The 16368-nt window shown below is 53.6% G+C and overlaps 6 protein-coding genes across 6 annotated transcripts; 3 read left to right on the top strand and 3 right to left on the bottom strand.

Moving 5' to 3' along the window:
• Positions 1-2974: 2974 nt before the first annotated feature.
• JN550_001349 (uncharacterized protein) lies at positions 2975-5594 on the top strand (the record flags this gene model as incomplete). Its single annotated transcript, XM_049312091.1, has 5 exons — positions 2975-2999; positions 3070-3165; positions 3219-3883; positions 3931-4948; positions 5005-5594. 5 exons carry the CDS (start codon positions 2975-2977, stop codon positions 5592-5594), a joined length of 2394 nt encoding a protein of 797 aa, XP_049177255.1.
• Positions 5595-6149: 555 nt separating this feature from the next.
• On the bottom strand, positions 6150-7238 carry JN550_001348 (uncharacterized protein; the record flags this gene model as incomplete). The annotated part of the gene is made up of 2 exons (XM_049312080.1): positions 6150-6928; positions 6995-7238. 2 exons carry the CDS (start codon positions 7236-7238, stop codon positions 6150-6152), a joined length of 1023 nt encoding a protein of 340 aa, XP_049177254.1.
• A 405-nt stretch (positions 7239-7643) lies between these two features.
• JN550_001347 (uncharacterized protein) lies at positions 7644-10511 on the top strand (the record flags this gene model as incomplete). The annotated part of the gene is made up of 1 exon (XM_049312069.1): positions 7644-10511. One exon carries the CDS (start codon positions 7644-7646, stop codon positions 10509-10511), a length of 2868 nt encoding a protein of 955 aa, XP_049177253.1.
• Positions 10512-10958: 447 nt separating this feature from the next.
• On the top strand, positions 10959-12459 carry JN550_001346 (uncharacterized protein; the record flags this gene model as incomplete). The annotated part of the gene is made up of 3 exons (XM_049312058.1): positions 10959-11150; positions 11230-12262; positions 12323-12459. The coding sequence occupies 3 exons, from the start codon at positions 10959-10961 to the stop codon at positions 12457-12459; spliced, it is 1362 nt and encodes a 453-aa protein (XP_049177252.1).
• A 705-nt stretch (positions 12460-13164) lies between these two features.
• Positions 13165-13452, bottom strand: JN550_001345 (uncharacterized protein; the record flags this gene model as incomplete). The annotated part of the gene is made up of 1 exon (XM_049312047.1): positions 13165-13452. One exon carries the CDS (start codon positions 13450-13452, stop codon positions 13165-13167), a length of 288 nt encoding a protein of 95 aa, XP_049177251.1.
• Positions 13453-14841: 1389 nt separating this feature from the next.
• JN550_001344 (uncharacterized protein) lies at positions 14842-15891 on the bottom strand (the record flags this gene model as incomplete). Its single annotated transcript, XM_049312036.1, has 1 exon — positions 14842-15891. The coding sequence occupies one exon, from the start codon at positions 15889-15891 to the stop codon at positions 14842-14844; it is 1050 nt and encodes a 349-aa protein (XP_049177250.1).
• Positions 15892-16368: the final 477 nt, after the last annotated feature.

Here is a 16368-nt window from a genome sequence, read left to right as displayed (position 1 = left end):
CCGTGGCTACCAGCCTCATCAGCCCGAATGCCTGGGTAAGTATCTATACTGTAGTAGAAAGCTCCTGTGGTACAATTCCGAGTGGAGTACAGGACATGCTAGCTCCTTCGGATGGTCTAGCTCGGCATTCATTTCTGCACGTCCGAATGGTCAATCTTCAGGATACGACATGCTTGGTTAACGTTGTTGGTGACGGCGGCCGGTCCTTTTAGCCAGCTAGGCCCAGCTTTGCCTAGATCGAGTGAGACCGATGGCAGGGCTGTCCATGGCGGTAAAACATGTGTGGGCGCCTTCCAGCCGACGTGTTGGCCGATGGCAACATGGTTGTTTTGGTGAGCCGCCATTTCCTGGATCATTCTGCAGCTGTGCGGCACAAACAGAAGTACGATGTAGAGAAGGCTGTGAGCAATAGCAACCATGGACTTTGTACCAATAGAGGCCCGGAGTCTGGACCAATGAAGGCGAGACCCTGTCGTCCTTGTTGACGAATTGGGCATGACTGACCACAAAGTGGCAGGGGCTGAACCCGGGTACACAAAACGGTAACACAGTTTGCTCAGGATACGGAAGGTGGATGCCGCTCAGAACACTCTAGGCCTGGTTGGGACCAACAGTCATCCAATATTGCTTACCATACAGGGTAATAATCGACGTCCATAACTTCGCAATATGGACATGCCCGCCTGTGCAGAGACAGCGGTCTAGAGTCAGCGAGACTGACCGATGCGGTTGGCACTTTCGCCCCTCGTGAGTAGGTTTTGTCGTGGGCAAGTTTGGTTACATCATGACTCGGGTGCCTGGACACTCAGTCCTGGCCTAACAGCCGTCTTCAGCACGAGCAAACCGGTAGCGTGAGGGTGGTCGAGAACACAGAGCCAGAGATGAGGCCAGAGACGAGTGGCCGCCTTCTAAGACAACCTTGCCCGTCTGCAGTTGAGGTGGACAGCCCTGCCCATTGGAGCAAGCGGGGTAGCTATCAGCTCACAGGCAGGCGATCCACCGGAGAAGCCCCCTCGGGTGTGATAGTCGGATAACTCATCCACCTATTTCTGCCCACCAGGCCAGGATGGCGAAGCAGAGTCGACCGATATTTATCATGTCTTATTAGTCTACGAGCTACTTGCTTACCGTGCACAGAGTATGGAAAGTAGTATGGAAAACAGTATCCACAACGTGAGACTGAGCTGATGACCATATTACTTAGCACGTAAGAACCCTGGAAAAGCTGGATGGACCGTCAAAAGTAAAAATAGCTGATGGTAATGAGGGGTTTTGCCTTGTCTCTCTTGGGTGTTACTCCCGCCCGAAGACTGTGCTAGGCGAGCGGGCCGCATTGCTGTCGACTGTTGATTGGCCGGGCCGCAGTCAAGGCGCTCAGAGCGATGGCTGGCTAGCACTCTGGAGTATAGCCGGGGCTCCACTTGGCATAGTCTGGGAACGGGTAGGGCTAACGTAGTGGAACTGCTTGTAGAGTAGAGGGACGTGCCTAGTGCAACGTCTTTTTGCCTCTCTCCAACCTTACCTGGACTTCACAACTTCGCAATCTGCCGCGACGTTGACCAGATACTCCACCGCCGCCACCAGAGCCAGCGTTTTTGCAATGTACGCGCCTTTGAAGCTCGTCGGCGGACTCCCTGATGTGTCAACGAGACGGACAGCATGGGGATACACAATCACATCAGCAGCCCCAGCCTTCTCTATCCACGTGCAGGTCGGGTGGGCAACGTCCACCAATCAGATCCCTGTCTCTCATGCAGTGCTTTTGTGCTGATGCATTCCGTCAAAACTAGACATTGGACCGTTCCCGCTGTCCGTGCTACTGTACCATCGGAATGTTAGGCACAGCCCTCTACTACTCTGTGTCCCTTCAGTCGGGTTGTTCGGGGTACGCCGTACTTGGTCTTGACCCTACAGTACCATACCTGACTCGGGGAATGACACGATCCGTATAGACACCTTGGCAACCCAGTCGATCCATCGCAGCCACTGGAGAATCTGAGGTTGTAGTTGTAGGCTTGGCGCTTTTGCTTGATGTTGAGCGATGAAAGCGATACGGAATTATCGAACGACTTGTCTCCCGAGTATTGCCCTGAAGCCTGCTCGGCTTATGCTGTTTGCGGGCGAGGCTGAGTCTGGCATGGTAACGATCCGCATTGCGATGCCGAGTCTCTGGTTCTGGCGCTAGTGTAGCTGCTGCTTGAGGCTTGAGAGCGACCACACCCTCGCGTTCTCCTGGATGCGAGGGAGACATGTAAGTGTGGGTAAAGTCTCACCCTACTTCTAGATTTTCGTGGTTGTCCAGCCCTGCGAAAAGGCGGCCAAAAACCTCTGTTCGAATCTTCCATAGTCTGACTTGCAGCGATCAGCACGGGAGGCGCTGCACATATTGTTCGCCATCTATTCTCTCCTGGGGTCGCATCAGCACGCGCTCAGCCAATCCAAACTGACCCAGAAGAATCGTCTTGTCTCTTTGAGACTTTGCCACGCCTTAGGCCGTTGTCAGATGCGGGGCCGCCGTGCAAGGCGTTGTCTCTTCCCTCGATTCCAGACAAAGGCGAATGCGACGAAGCCTCCAAATCCGTTGTGCTCTCTGCTTTCATCTCAAAAAAATTTGAGGTCGCGGTCAACTCGGGCTCGGGTACGTGACAAATCAGAGTCAAGTTCGATCTTGACACCACATTCCAGTCGTTGACCCGGATATCTTTGTTGTCGTCGAATTGCCCCCCTGTGGCTCTGTTACAGTCTAAGTCCCTAGGTCGACCCATGCAGCTTCGTGAGCCTCGTTTGTCTACCACGGTCGCTTGATATTTTTTTTCGTCTCCCGATCTATGCCCACTAGATGATCCCAGTTGCATGATCAGCCTTGGACACGATGTCTTGGTCAAGAATAGCCAGGTTAGCGATTGCTGCTGGCATCGCCTCAGTTGTGGACAGTCAATCTTCGGGATGGATTGACAACCAAGTCAATGCCACCATGTGCTCGTGGCAGAATCCTCGAGGTCAGCTTACAGTTACCCTTTGCTCTGATGAACGACCTCTCCCATAGGGAAACCACTGACACCGTAGCAGCTGCACATATTCGAGATACTGTATGGATAGATGGAGGATACCTATGGTGGACGCCAGGATTAGCCGATGGATCACTCGCCCCGGCGGAACTTGACCGTTTGTAGAGTACCATCACCAGATAGAAACAGTATCACTGACGAAGCTTCCAGTTAACCCCTTAGGCTCAATCTATCAACTGAACTTCAGCAGGCCTTTCAACACTTCCGCAAATATCAGCGAGATCCTTACCACCGTACCAAAAGGTTCGATTGGGAACAGTCTTAACAATTTGGCACCGAACTATTTCGACGGTGCCATGCTTGCTAATGATAATGAATTTTTTCTCTACGGCGGTCTATTGACTTATACCGATACATTTGCTGCGCCAGACGCGGAGAACGTAATTGGTTATCAGCAATACCAATATGGAGCGCCGAAGGAGAAGTTCAACCAGGGTTTCCTTTTCAAGGAGTTACCTGAGGGCGACTTGACGCGGTATCTAGCATTTGGAGGGGCTGCCAACGCTCCATCCGAGAACAAGGCCTATTACTTTGGCGGGATGCGCTCGCGCAGCTGGGGTCCCATATATGTTCCCACAATCAACGATTCGCTGAACGCTCTCGAAACCTCTGATACCTTGATCACATTGGATATGACTACACAGCAAGAGGAAACTTGGCATAATGATACTCTGCCACCCGATATTAAAGGTCGTGGTGGCTCTTCTCTTGTATGGGTACCGGTCGGTGAACAAGGCATTCTCGTTGCGTTGGGTGGTGTGACGAAGCCAGACTTTACAAACGGAAACCTCACGTCTGAGAATGAGGGACAAAGCGTAAGCTACGCGTAGAATGCTACAGACGAATACTGACATGCACACAGAAAAACGATAGCCCTGCCTTCATGTCAACTATAGACATCTTCGATATAGCCAGCAAAAAATGGTATAAGCAGGACACCATTGGAGGGCCCGGCCAGCTGGCGCTTGGTTGTGCTGTGGTATCGGTCGCCAAAGATTTGTCAAGTTACAGCATCTACTATTATGGTGGCTACGATGGACTGCATATGGACCAGCCGTTCAACGATGATGTGTGGATTCTCTCTCTCCCATCATTCATGTGGATGAAGGTCTCATCTGGAAAACCCGACCATGCGCGAGCTGGCCACCAGTGCTTCACACCGTATCCGGACCAGATGGTAGTTGTCGGCGGTTATCCGTCGAACGAAGGCAGCGGCAGTCTCAATTGTTTAGAGGACGGCGTCGTCCAGGTGTTCAACTTGACAGAGGGGAAATGGCAGGAGTCATACGACCCGGAGGTATACGGCGAGTATGGCGTCCCAGAAATGATCCATCTCATGATTGGTGGTGACTACGCTGGGGGCGCTACAATGACAGTGCCAACACCGACTGGATGGGCAACGCCTGAATTGTCCAAAGTGTTCCAGACGACTTATGCGACTTCAAAGATCACCACCTATTATCCTTACGCTCGAGACAACTCGAACGGGGACAGAACTAACATGGGTAACTCTGCTGGGCTTCCCACATGGGTCGCACCGGTTCTGGGTGTGGTTCTCGGCCTCGTGTTCATCTCGGCCATTGTGGTTGGCATCTTGCTCTACCGACGGCGCAAGCTTCTGCGGCGCGGCGGAGTAAGTGAAGGCGGTACTGTCGATGAAAACGGCAACCGTGTCCTGTCCTGGATCCGCGGACAGGATGGCAATCACAAGGCCGGCACCGTCACGACCGAAGAGACACCCAACAATATTGACGACATGGAATCTCAGGCCGGCGGCCAGACACCTAACCTACACCACCAAGAGATGGCTCAGGCAAGGTCGACAACAGTCCAACACCACGTGCAAGAAATGCCCGATACGCCACTCGTCGAGCTTATGGGTAAGTGCCTTTCTGATGAGGCTCAAAGCAGCGGTATGACTAACGAGACGCATTAGACACTTCTCCACGGGTAGAACTAGGCGACACCGGGCTCACCCCTATCGACATCATCAACAAGCACACCCACTTCGCCCCCCGCACGCCCCATTCGGCCCGGAACCCCTCGTCGTTCGGCTCCAGCAGCTACGCCGTCTCGGGCGACCACGCCTCCGTGTCGACGAACTCGCAGGCCCGCGGCTTGGCGGGTACGCCGAGCCTGGACCCCGCGCGGCCGGACTCGCCGGCGCTGGGCACCGTCACAGGCCCGGCGGCGACGAGCACCCCGGAGCCCGAGGCCGGCCGCGTGGTCTCGGATCTCAGCAGCGTGAGCCAGCGGGAGCAGGCGCACTTGCGCAACATCAGCGATGTTACCGTAAGCTCGGCGGCGGGCACGGCGCCGCCCACCCCTGTGATCGGCAGCGCAGTGCCGGGGTCGCCGCCGCCGCCCGTCAGCCCGCCCACAGCTGAGGGCAGGGAGCAGCAGACGGACTACTTCCAGCCCATGGACCGGGCCGTGGGGGGAAACGCGCCGTCGAGTCCGCTGGCACGGCCGAGCGTCTTCCGGGAGAGTAAAACCGACCTCGAGGATGGCAGTGGGAAGCGGTGATGTCGGTAATACGATAATTTGTGAAGTGTATTGCGAGTACGCGGGGGGATGGATACAAGCAACGTCCTGTTTTCTTGAGATACCATGGACTGGGTGCGATAATCTGCTTGACCAAATGGACTGGCTGAGATAAAGAGCCAATTTATAAGATAGGCTCATGGGATGGAGACGGGCCGGATCTCTTATGTGTATATAGGGCAGGCGGGCTGCATCCGCCATGGTCGGGATACTTACGATCTTTTTTACCATTCTAGTTGCATAATGGATATTTCTGAAGCCTTTGAGCCGGCGCAAGATTTGATTCAAAATTCCCTTGGTAGACTTATCCGCGGGTAATTCACTACGTAGAGGAGCCCTTCATTCTGCAACTATCAGCACTGATTTTGAATATGGGAGTAGGTTCCGTGCAGCTATACTTACCTCGGTACACAACGTACAATTCCAAGTTTATGGGTATCATGAACAAAAGCCGCCTGTCCTGCCAGCTTTTCAAAGTACACGGGGCAGGGACGAAACCTGTCCTTAATCCAACTCATCGTGCTTCTCCACAGTCCTTCATTTCCTGCCTTTCCGCGTATTGGCGCGCGCTCTGGTTGTCCGTCCTGTGGCCTTCGTGCTGCCTCTCGTAGACTTGGCTGCTGTGTCCTCAGCCTCAGCCTCGGCTTCGGCCTCCGCGTCACTCTCCTCCTCCTCCTCCCGTTCCTCGTCCTCGTCCTCGTCCTCTGCTTCTTCTTCTGCTCCTTCTTCTCCCCCCCCCTGGTTGCCGTCTTCCTCGTCATTTTCTTCGGTGGGCTCTGGTTCCGTACTCTCAGCCTTTGCCTTGGCAGCTGCTCTCTTCCGGCTCCTGGCACCGCGGGCGCTCTTCGCCACTGGACTGGACGCCAGGGGCGTGTCTTCCTCGGTATCTTCGACAGTGCTACCACGAGTCCTCGCGGTGCTACCGGCAACACTAGCGACGTCGGCAGCATTGGCCCCGCCCCTCTTCCGTTTGGTCCCCCTTTCGCCCCCCGACACACTGGGGGGCCCTGCGGCACCGCGCGTGGAATGATCGTCGAGGTCCATTTCGGGAGGGGAGCTCGGGGCCTCGCTGGGGTTCTCAGGCAGGCGGCGAGCAAACATCATGTCCCAATACTCCGTGTTCGGGAGGCCGAACTCCTTGTACTTATCAACGTCGTCGTCGTAGTTCTCCCGCTCATCGATGAGGTCTAGACTGTAAAGCGTGCGCAGCTTGGCCCAGATACCGGGAATGCGAGTGTGTGTTTCAACGTCGGGGTTGATGCCGTGATTGCGCAAGTGTTCCGAGATGGCCAGCATGCGGAAGTGCTTGTGCATTCCTAGAGTAATGGAGTCGCGTGAGTAGGCAGACAACAGACGGGCGATGGGAGGACGGCTTCACACACCCGCGGGTTTCCACCTGATGATGCCCTTGTATAAGGAGGATTCCTGGTCGTCCGTCCATATGTTTCCGAGCAACTCCTCCGCTGAAGGTTGATTGGGCTTGCCCACAGTGGGTGTATCGGCTGCTCTTGGGGTATCTGACGCTTGAGGGGTGTCTATGTCCATGGAATCCTCGTGCATGGGCGTGGGTGTCTTTGGGGTACTGACACCCAAGCTTGCGCGCGCGGCTTTGCGCTTGGGAGGCATTGCAGTTCCAATTGCAGCAGATCAGGGTCGGGAGGTCCGTAGGGCGCTAGGTGTGATGCGATATCTGCTCGGCGAGGCTCAGGGAAGCGCGCAGCATTCGTGAAGATGGAGAATACGGTTGGCGGAAGACGGGTGATGGAGAAAAATGCAGCGTTCTGGAGCTGTAGCTTTAGCTGAGCTGCCGCCCCAGTCCCTGCCGATCTCCAGTGGGGTCCGCTAAGGCCTGGGACAGGGCGCGGGGAGACGCGACTTGGGGCGGGAAATCCATTAAACCGCGTTTTGGGCAATGGGTTGATCTCGGTAGGCCTGCCTTCTTCCATGCTTTGTTGTTGGTGAGCGCATGGACAAGTCGGGCCTGGATCTTCTGCGCCAAATGAAGCTCACAGGTCATAATCAGCTTTACAGATGGCAGGCGAGGATATTGCCGACGTCTTCGCAGCTCCGGATCTCTGGAAAACGTCCCGATGGGTAGAAGCATCACCCCTGCGCCAGCATGAGTTCTTCGACCTCGACCTGAAGCGGCTCAACTCGTCACACTTGGTGCAAGCAAGTGACGATGAGATCACAGACGGACAGTCTAACGAGTTCTTCGGCCTACCCACCATCTGGGAGCCTGTGGTGCTGAAGCGGAGGCGGGATGAGTCCGACGATGAGTTATCACCTTCTCCTGGAGCCCCTCGGCAGGCCACCCAGCAGGATATTGACCTATTCAATGATGCTTGTATAGGACGACCGGAGACCCCTCCGGTCCCGGGATATAAAAGCTGGGATGGATTTGCATTGCCTGACATCCCGCCTGTCGAGCCTCTATTCATAACTGAAGCCGGTGCACGCTCGTATGATGTGGCACTGCTCTCGCCGGATGATCCACTCGGCATACAGGAGAGCGACCACCACCTCGTGGAAACGAGCCCATATATCACTGCCCTTTTGGCACTGGCTCTTGGCCGCACGTCGATATTCTTTACTTACGATGAGAAGGCTAAGGTATTTGTACCCGAGCTGGACAAGCTGCGGATATCAGGCTTCTCGTCAAAAGTACTGCAAGCCCTACAAAGCAAATGTCTTCAGTCCGGGAATATCTCGCGTTTTCTCTACGTCTTCGTTCAGATCATGTACAGGACTCATCCATCGGCAGCCAGGATAGCCTTGGCAAAAGCCGTTGACAGTCTTCTTCTGGTCATCCAGACGAAGCTGGGATATCGAGCCCGAAAAATTGGCTCCTTGCTGCAGCTCCAAGCTGCAGTGCAACCGGTCCACACCATCTTGGCCCATTTCGAGTCGCTGGTCACCAAACTCAACAAAGGAAGAACGGACGAGCAAATGCTGTCCATCTTGTTCGAAGAGACCCAGGCTCTGGAAGATGGCAATAGTCTGCTGGGCGACATCATGCGTGAGGTACTTGCCAGGGTCTCAGAACCCTGGGCCGACTTTACCCAAAAGTGGATAGGAGTCAAGGCGGAGGAAGGCAATCCCATGACGAAAGATGGCCCAGGGAAAAGCTTTGTCCGAGTTGAGAACGTCGTCTACATGGACGACTTTGGCATGGAGACTGAAGAGCCGGATTACATACTTGATGCACGTCGCGTGCCAAACTTCGTGCCGGATGATGTTGCCCGCACAATGTTTGAGACCGGGAAAACTTTGAGATTGTTGCGTACTCACCACCCTGAACATGTACTCTGCCGTACAGAGCTGGTTCAATCAAAAGGCCCTCCCAAGCTTCAATGGCATTACGACTGGAGAGCCATTGAACTCCTGCAGAGACAAGTCAACGATTACGAAACATCTTTGATGCAAGCGATTCACGACTACCGAATTGGGCAGGTTGAGAAGACACAGGATGAAACAAGCACGCCAATCATGACATACAGTCTTGAACTCTTCGGACAGCAAGAAAGTCAATTGGCGGACAGGCTCATGGCGTCCATCAAGGAGATGAATAAACCTCTCGAGGCGCCAAGCTCGACAGACAAGCTGTCTCAACTCATTCATGACCGTCTATTCGCGGAAAAAGAAGATCACAAGCTCCAGGGTGGATTGGCACTCATACCGCATTGGTCACTTCTTCCCCTGTTGTCGTTTGGACCGCTAGTCGAGGCACAGGCAAGATTGGTAAATCGGGAGTACATGAAGCTGCTGTTCAACTCGCATAGATTGCGCGATCACATCGCCTTGCAGAAAAGCTTTCAGCTGCTCGGGAACGGCTTGTTCTGTAGTCGTCTGTCTCATGCCCTGTTTGATGCTGATCTCGAAACGGCAGAGCGACAAGCAGGCGTTGCTAGGAAAGGAGGTGCCATGGGTCTTCGACTGGGCACGCGGGATACTTGGCCTCCAGCAAGCTCCGAGCTACGCCTTGCCCTCATGGGGGTATTGACCGAGGCCTATTTCCCAGCGGTTGACCTCAAGACACGCAACAGAGAGACGGACGAGCTTCCTGGAGATTTGAGCTTTGCGGTCCGAGACCTCTCCGATGAGGAGATCGAAAAGTGCATAAACCCAGGGTCTTTGGAGGCTCTAGACTTCCTGCGACTGTCGTACAAGCCACCTGCGCCACTAGCACCAATTATGACACCGGTGGTTCTGGTCAAGTTTGACAAGATCTTCAAGATGCTCCTTCGCCTGCTCCGTATGCTACATGTCACTGGTGAGCTTTTCCGAGACACTCTTGCCAGGACGTCACGCTGGAGCCAAGTGGATGACGTGTGCCTGCGTTTTCGGATTGAGGCCCAGCACTTCACCTCTAGCATCGCTGCATACTTCTTCGATTCTGGTATCGGGCTTCCGTGGATGAAATTCGAGAACTGGCTGGATGAGGTGCAGTCCGGGCTCGAGAATGACGATATGACGCCAAACACGGCTCCGATCGTAAGTCCTGACGGGCTCCGCGAGCGCCAGGAGCAAGTGCTGGATTCCATAATGCATACGCTGCTATTAAGGAAACGGCAGCAGCCTGTGCTCAAGGTCTTGGAGGAAATCTTCACCCTGATTCTGCGATTTTCCAAGCTGGCTAGAACCCAGGCTCTGGGCGGGCATCAGGAAGGCCCGGAAGATGTATTTGCACTCTACAGTGCGTTCAAGAAGGGAGTTGACGTCTTCATTACCGTTTGTCGCGGCCTAAGCGAAAAGGGGGGGCAAAGCAGCAAAGCACAAAGGCATGATTTGATGAGCGACGAAGGACGAACAGCCGCCAAAGAGGAGAACACGATTGATCGATTACTGCTACAATTAGAGATGTCAGGTCACTATGGTGGGCCTAGAAGAAATGGATAGGATACGTAGATGATACCCCCGGCGAAATACCAACGCATTTCATTCAACCTTCTTGCAAGGCTCATGGATTAGCCTCGAGATATTTTAGCCCGTATGTTGGGTTCATTTGCTGTTGTTGAAGAGCTGCTACCGCTACGAAGAGATTGAAGTAGCATCATGATTCGAACAAACAGGTAAGTCGAGCTCAGAAGAGAATAATTGAAAGCTAAAACGGCTTCGTTTGTTCAATGAAGGCAGCGTCCAAGACGCCAGCTATTGTCATGTTATGGGCAGGATTGCCTTGACCGCGGGTGGGTACCAGATTCCTTTGGGCGTTATAGTGGCCCCGCATCGCGCTCGACGCGCCTAAACACAACCCCACCACACTTCGAGCTGCCATAAACTGTCTGGCCGCGCTGACATCAACAACATTGCCCTCCAAACAATACGCCCCAAACGCCAGCAAACATGTCGCGCCCAGGCCCGTCGAGGAACCTGACCCTGACGGAAGAGCTTGAGAAGCTCGAGCAGTCCATCACTCTTACTCTGCAAGAGATAGATCATAACTTCAGCAAAGCTCACCGCATCGTGACCACCAGTATCCTCCCCCTGGTAGAGCAATACGGGGAGCACTCCAAGAACGTCTGGGAAGCTTCCAAGGTATGTTTGACACCCCTGTTACTCGCATTTCTGCATCAAAGGAGTTACGGCACATCTGACTTGACTGTTTCGCATACAGTTCTGGAAGCAATTCTTCGAGGCCTCGGCCAATGTGTCGCTCTCGGGCTACGAGGAGCTTGCCAACGACGAACAAGAAGATACCACCGCGGGCGGCGAAGAGACGACCCAGATCGCCGACACAACAACTGCCTCCGAAGACTACACACCACAGGATGTAGAGGATGCGACTGGTGACCAGGCCGCTTACCAGGAGCAGTCCCAGCGCCATCGCGACGTCGAGGACAGCCTCCTGGACGACGGGTCGCTGACGGGGAGCACACCACGTCCGCCCGCCACCAAATCTCTCCGGCAGATGCAGTTCGCAGACCTCAACTCGCCCTTCGAGACGTTGCGCCGCGAGATGAAGGACGAGGCTTCCGCTGCGAGGAAGGGCGACGACTTCCCTCCCGAAGCAGAAGAAGGGGATGACGATGAGACCATGCAACTGCCCGGCATGGCGGCAACACAGACCCGCCTGCCAGATATGTCCATGACACCGCGGTCGTCGTCCATGCTCGAGGCACCCGACCCAACGCAGCACCTTGGCCTCGGAGCTAGCGGTAAAGTCAAGGGCAAAAACACGGACCCGTTGCTGCATCGCATCCTGGACAAGAACTACCGCATCCAGGCCACACCGCACAAGACGCTATCGCCAGTGAAGCTGGGCGGGGCCAGGGTCGATGAAAATGATAACACCCGCCGCAAGCTGTGGCAGGACAGCCCCATGAGCTCCCCGGAGATGGCGGCGCCCATGCTCAGGACTAACTTATACAGTGGCGTATCGCCGCTGAAGGCACCAAAGGGTCTGGGAAGAGGCATTGCCGGAAGTGGACCGCGGACACCCGGCGTCAGCGTGCATACCCCCGGTACGGCGAGGAAGACGAAGGACGTCTTCGCAGGCCAGGCCGGTGGCGCGAAAGGAAAAGGGAAGAGTGACGCAGAGATATATTGGGACAGCGACGAAGAAGAGACGGGAGGCGTGTTTGGAGGCATGAGTCCTCCCAAGACTATTCAATTCGCATTGCCGCCCAGCAAACTCATGCAAACGCCTGGTCAGTATCTCGCAGCCTCTTGGCTTTGTACTCTAGTCAGGCACTAACAAGCATATTTAGCTCGGGAAGCAAGCAAACGCATAGTGGATGACATTCTACTGACTGCCGGAGCCGCCCCTGAATACCTGGGAGACGACGCAGAATACAGCCCAACTATGGTCAAGATGAATCAAGACATACTAGACGATACCTTCTAAGGGGAGGCATGACGCGCAGGCGCTCAAACAATATAAGTCACAAGGAGATGGACATAGTCAATGAGGGCAAAAAGCTCAAATTTCTAGGTAGATAGACAAGGTGGATAAAGATACCCCGTGCGAAACTAAGCATTTCCTCTTTTCTCACTGCAACGGTGCAAACTTCCCAGCAAACCCAAGCCGAAGTCCCATAATTTTGTATGGAAACCTGAAATAGTTCTATAACCTGACGGTCCTCCGTCCTCTATGCGCCTGCTGTATTCCATCACAGCAGGTCTTGAATAACCCCGAGCAGGGCCCGGAAATGCCCCAGAGAGGGACAATCCCTACGGACCCGGCTCGAAGTCTCAGCTTTGCGAAGCCATCGTGGCGGTGTTGGTGCGCCCGGACTCTGGTCCGTTTCCCCCTGTCTTGGCGGGAGAAACGTCCAGGCGGGTGCGTTGTCGGTGATCGGCACTCCCTGCCGGCTCCTGCTCCGACTCTGTCAACGCCCCACGCTGTGGTGCATATATAGAGTTGTTGTAGTGTTGTTGTATGTTACGAGTGCATAATCTTCCCCTAGCTACAATTCGACAACGAAACTTGTTAGAACTCAGGACTTTCTCTTCCATTTCCCAATGACAAGATCGGAGTTGACATAGAAGCATCGATAGCTAGACATAAGAGAAGAACATTGAATCTCCCAACACAGGAAGTTATGGGCTTTCAGACGTTGAGACGAAGAGAGTTGCGCACGGCGGTGGCGTACAGTTCTTTGGGATCCGTTGTCTTGCTGCCACTGCGGCTGGATGACGGCTTGCTCTTAAGCAGGCTGCGTGTGCTGGAGTACGAGCTAGTGCTGAACAGCGAGGCGTTGTCGCCATACTTTGCTGAGGATGACGACGACTTCTTGCTTGTCGTGGTGTATGGCGACAGGCGATCTACGTCTGCGAACATGTCCAACATAGCGGACGAGTGTTTGGCGTCTTGCGTGTGTGTGGGACGGGCCGACATTGTTATAAGTGAGGTTGTTAGAATGTCGTTATTGTGAAAAGTGATATTGAAATGGCGGTTGGTCTTGTTGTTCTTGACTTTAGATGTCAGGCTGATCGGTTGTGATGCCTTGTATAATGGAAACAAACAGAGTATATATATGTTTGGCTATTGTGTGTGTAAGTCTTGTAGTTGTTGCCTGATGATGATGATAATGTAGGCAAATTCTTCTAGGCAGACATCGACAACATGACCTGATATATATACACAATTTCACACAACCGAGCTGTGATGTAACACATCCTACTTCACAAGTCAACCAGCTTGCGTACGCTGCTCCAAATCGGAATGAAAATTTATGTCCCTGGTTAGGTGACTCAATTTCACCCAAGCCACCACCTTGAGGCAGGAACGGAGCAAACGTAATGCGCTTCATCATCATTCCTTACCGCCTAGTACGAGGCTATGGAGTGTTATGGAGTGACTGTGATGGGGGCTTAAAAGGCAATTGACCAACAAAAGTTGATTCCTTACATGCCAGCAGGCATACTTCGGTCTTGGAGCTGCCAAGTCCACTAAGCAAGGCAGCCAACCTTGGGGGAAGAAATACGTAGTCGGGACTCAGACATCGCTTATCATCCTGCCATGCGGCAGCCGCCCTGCCTGGTCGGCAAATAGCATCAGAGGTTCCCTGCAGCAATGATGACTCCTGACGTGGCTGTGATCAACATTGTGTTCAATCTGCCAGACCATGCACGCCAGTGTGGGCCGGGTTCACGCACTTGAATCTTAATTGCCGTATGAAAACAAAAGTTCCAGGGCCATCGTCGTGTGCCTATGCGGCACGGAATTCGAATTTGGCGGATTGAGGCTGGTTTCGGCCAAGTGAGGGAGAAATCGGAATACTACACCATAGCGAAAGTACTGAACGTTGCTAGGCACGCAGGGTAATCGGAGTTCGGAGTTGGTACAGGGTATGCGCGTTCGCTGGTCTGTTAGTCTGGGAATGGGGTGCTGTAGCCGAAGGAGGGGAGAGCTTTTGGCGACTTGCGCTCAATGCTAATTCAGAGCCGGTGGCTTGTCATCCTGCACGCTATTCGACAATTGGAAGTATGGTACTTTAAATCTGGGGAGATGTGTCACAAGGCGATGCAGTGCTTGTCAAGCTTATCTGAGATGACTCACCCCGGTAGTGAATTGCGTGGAGACAAGGGACCCTGTTTACCCCGTATCAGTCCGAATTGAAATCGCCCATTGGCAGCAATACATGCTAGAATTCTGATCTTGTTATTGAGGCGCGATGTGGAATGTCTGTCTCTTGTCGATAGTGGTAAGCCAGGGCTGGTCTATTCTTTCCTGTACACCAACCGAAACGACTCCTTGTCTTTTGTGTTGACACTTCCTGCTCAACTAGCTGCCGCTCTTCGTATCCGGCACTGACTCAATGAGCTCGATAGTCTTGTGATCGTCCATGGCTGCGACGTATCGTCCAATCATGGGGAGCGTTCTTTCCATTGACTGCATCGAGTCTGGAGCCATGATCCATCCTATGCCAGCCAATAGTGATTTTCTATACTCGACCATCACCTCATCACGGGAGAAATTGGGTGCCCTGAGGTTACCCAGACAAGTCAAATAATGGTCAATAATGCGACCCTCGTGTTTTCTTCTGTTGTCGACGCTCAACGCACCCGTCACAAAGTACGCAACGTCGTGGAACGCCGAGCCAATGTGTATCATCTGCCAGTCGAGAAATCCAGGGGATCCGCTGGGATTGATGAACGTGTTCCCCGTATGTGTATCACCGTGTAGCAGGCAGCGGAACCTGGGGTCTCGACACCGGAAGTGTTTCTTCAGGGCACCGATTACACGGCTCTGGTCCGTCAAGGACTCGATGAGTTGTGGGCGACCAGGGCTGTTTATTGTCTGTTCGTAGGTATCCGCCAGTGACAGAATTGCGTGTTCATAGTCTGCTGTCAGCCAGGGGTAATCTTCTGCCCTGACGCCCCAGGTTCCAGCATGCAGAACGGCTAGCTGTTCGACGCTGGCCAGAACTTTCTCGATGCTCCATTCGAATTGCGGGTCGCCAAATGTGAAGCCCCGGGCATTCAAGTCGTCCATTACGACGATGCCTTGCTTCGCATCGGAGCTTGCCCACCAACATTTTGGGAGCTCTAGCCCTTTGAGCGTCGGGGCAATTCTGTTGAAAAATTCCACCTCTCTTTGATAGATCAAGATGATCCAGGGGAACCGTTCTGCCATATCTGTGAAGCCCCCTTTGATACACAGCTTGGCTGGTCTGGAGCCATCGTCTTCTTTCTCGTCCTCGTACTTCACCGTGACGAAAAGTTTACTCGCAGTCGTATGAATGGCCCCAGTATACTCAACCGTCTTGACCCTCTGGCCCAGTGTATTGGACATCCATTCCACAGTCACTTCTTCGGGGCTGAGGGGAAGCATTCTCGGATGGTTTCTTTGATATAAGAATCTCAGTACCCCCGATGCTGTCAAACGGATATAGGAGGCTACTATCCGACCGACTCTTCTGCGAAAGTTTATCCGCTGGATGTCGACGTTTGTGAACGGTTGCTGATTTCAAGTGGTTCATAAACTCTGAATTCAAAATCGTTGCAAATTAGCGCAGAGCTGATGTCGACTCCATCATTGAATATTCGACCACACATATGAAGCAATTGGTCCTGGCTTCGACGTAAGCGGAGCGGCAGATGATCCCCACAAAGCTGACGATAGAGATGGAGATCATGTCTAGGTTCTGTAAGCATGGCACACCGCCCCGCTTCAAGTATCCAAGAAGGCCCTTGGCAGTCTGACATGCTGGCAAAACGTCAAAGCAAAAAAAAAAAAAAATGTTTGATTGACTATGAGAAGCTGAAATTCAGGTATGTGGCGTATGAAGTGGAGGGGTATTGATCCCGC

The sequence above is a fragment of the Neoarthrinium moseri genome (assembly GCF_022829205.1).
Source record: "Neoarthrinium moseri strain CBS 164.80 chromosome Unknown scaffold2_Wmoseri_CBS_16480, whole genome shotgun sequence".
Taxonomy (NCBI): Eukaryota; Fungi; Ascomycota; class Sordariomycetes; order Amphisphaeriales; family Apiosporaceae; genus Neoarthrinium; species Neoarthrinium moseri.
This window is presented reverse-complemented; position numbering and strand designations above follow the sequence as displayed.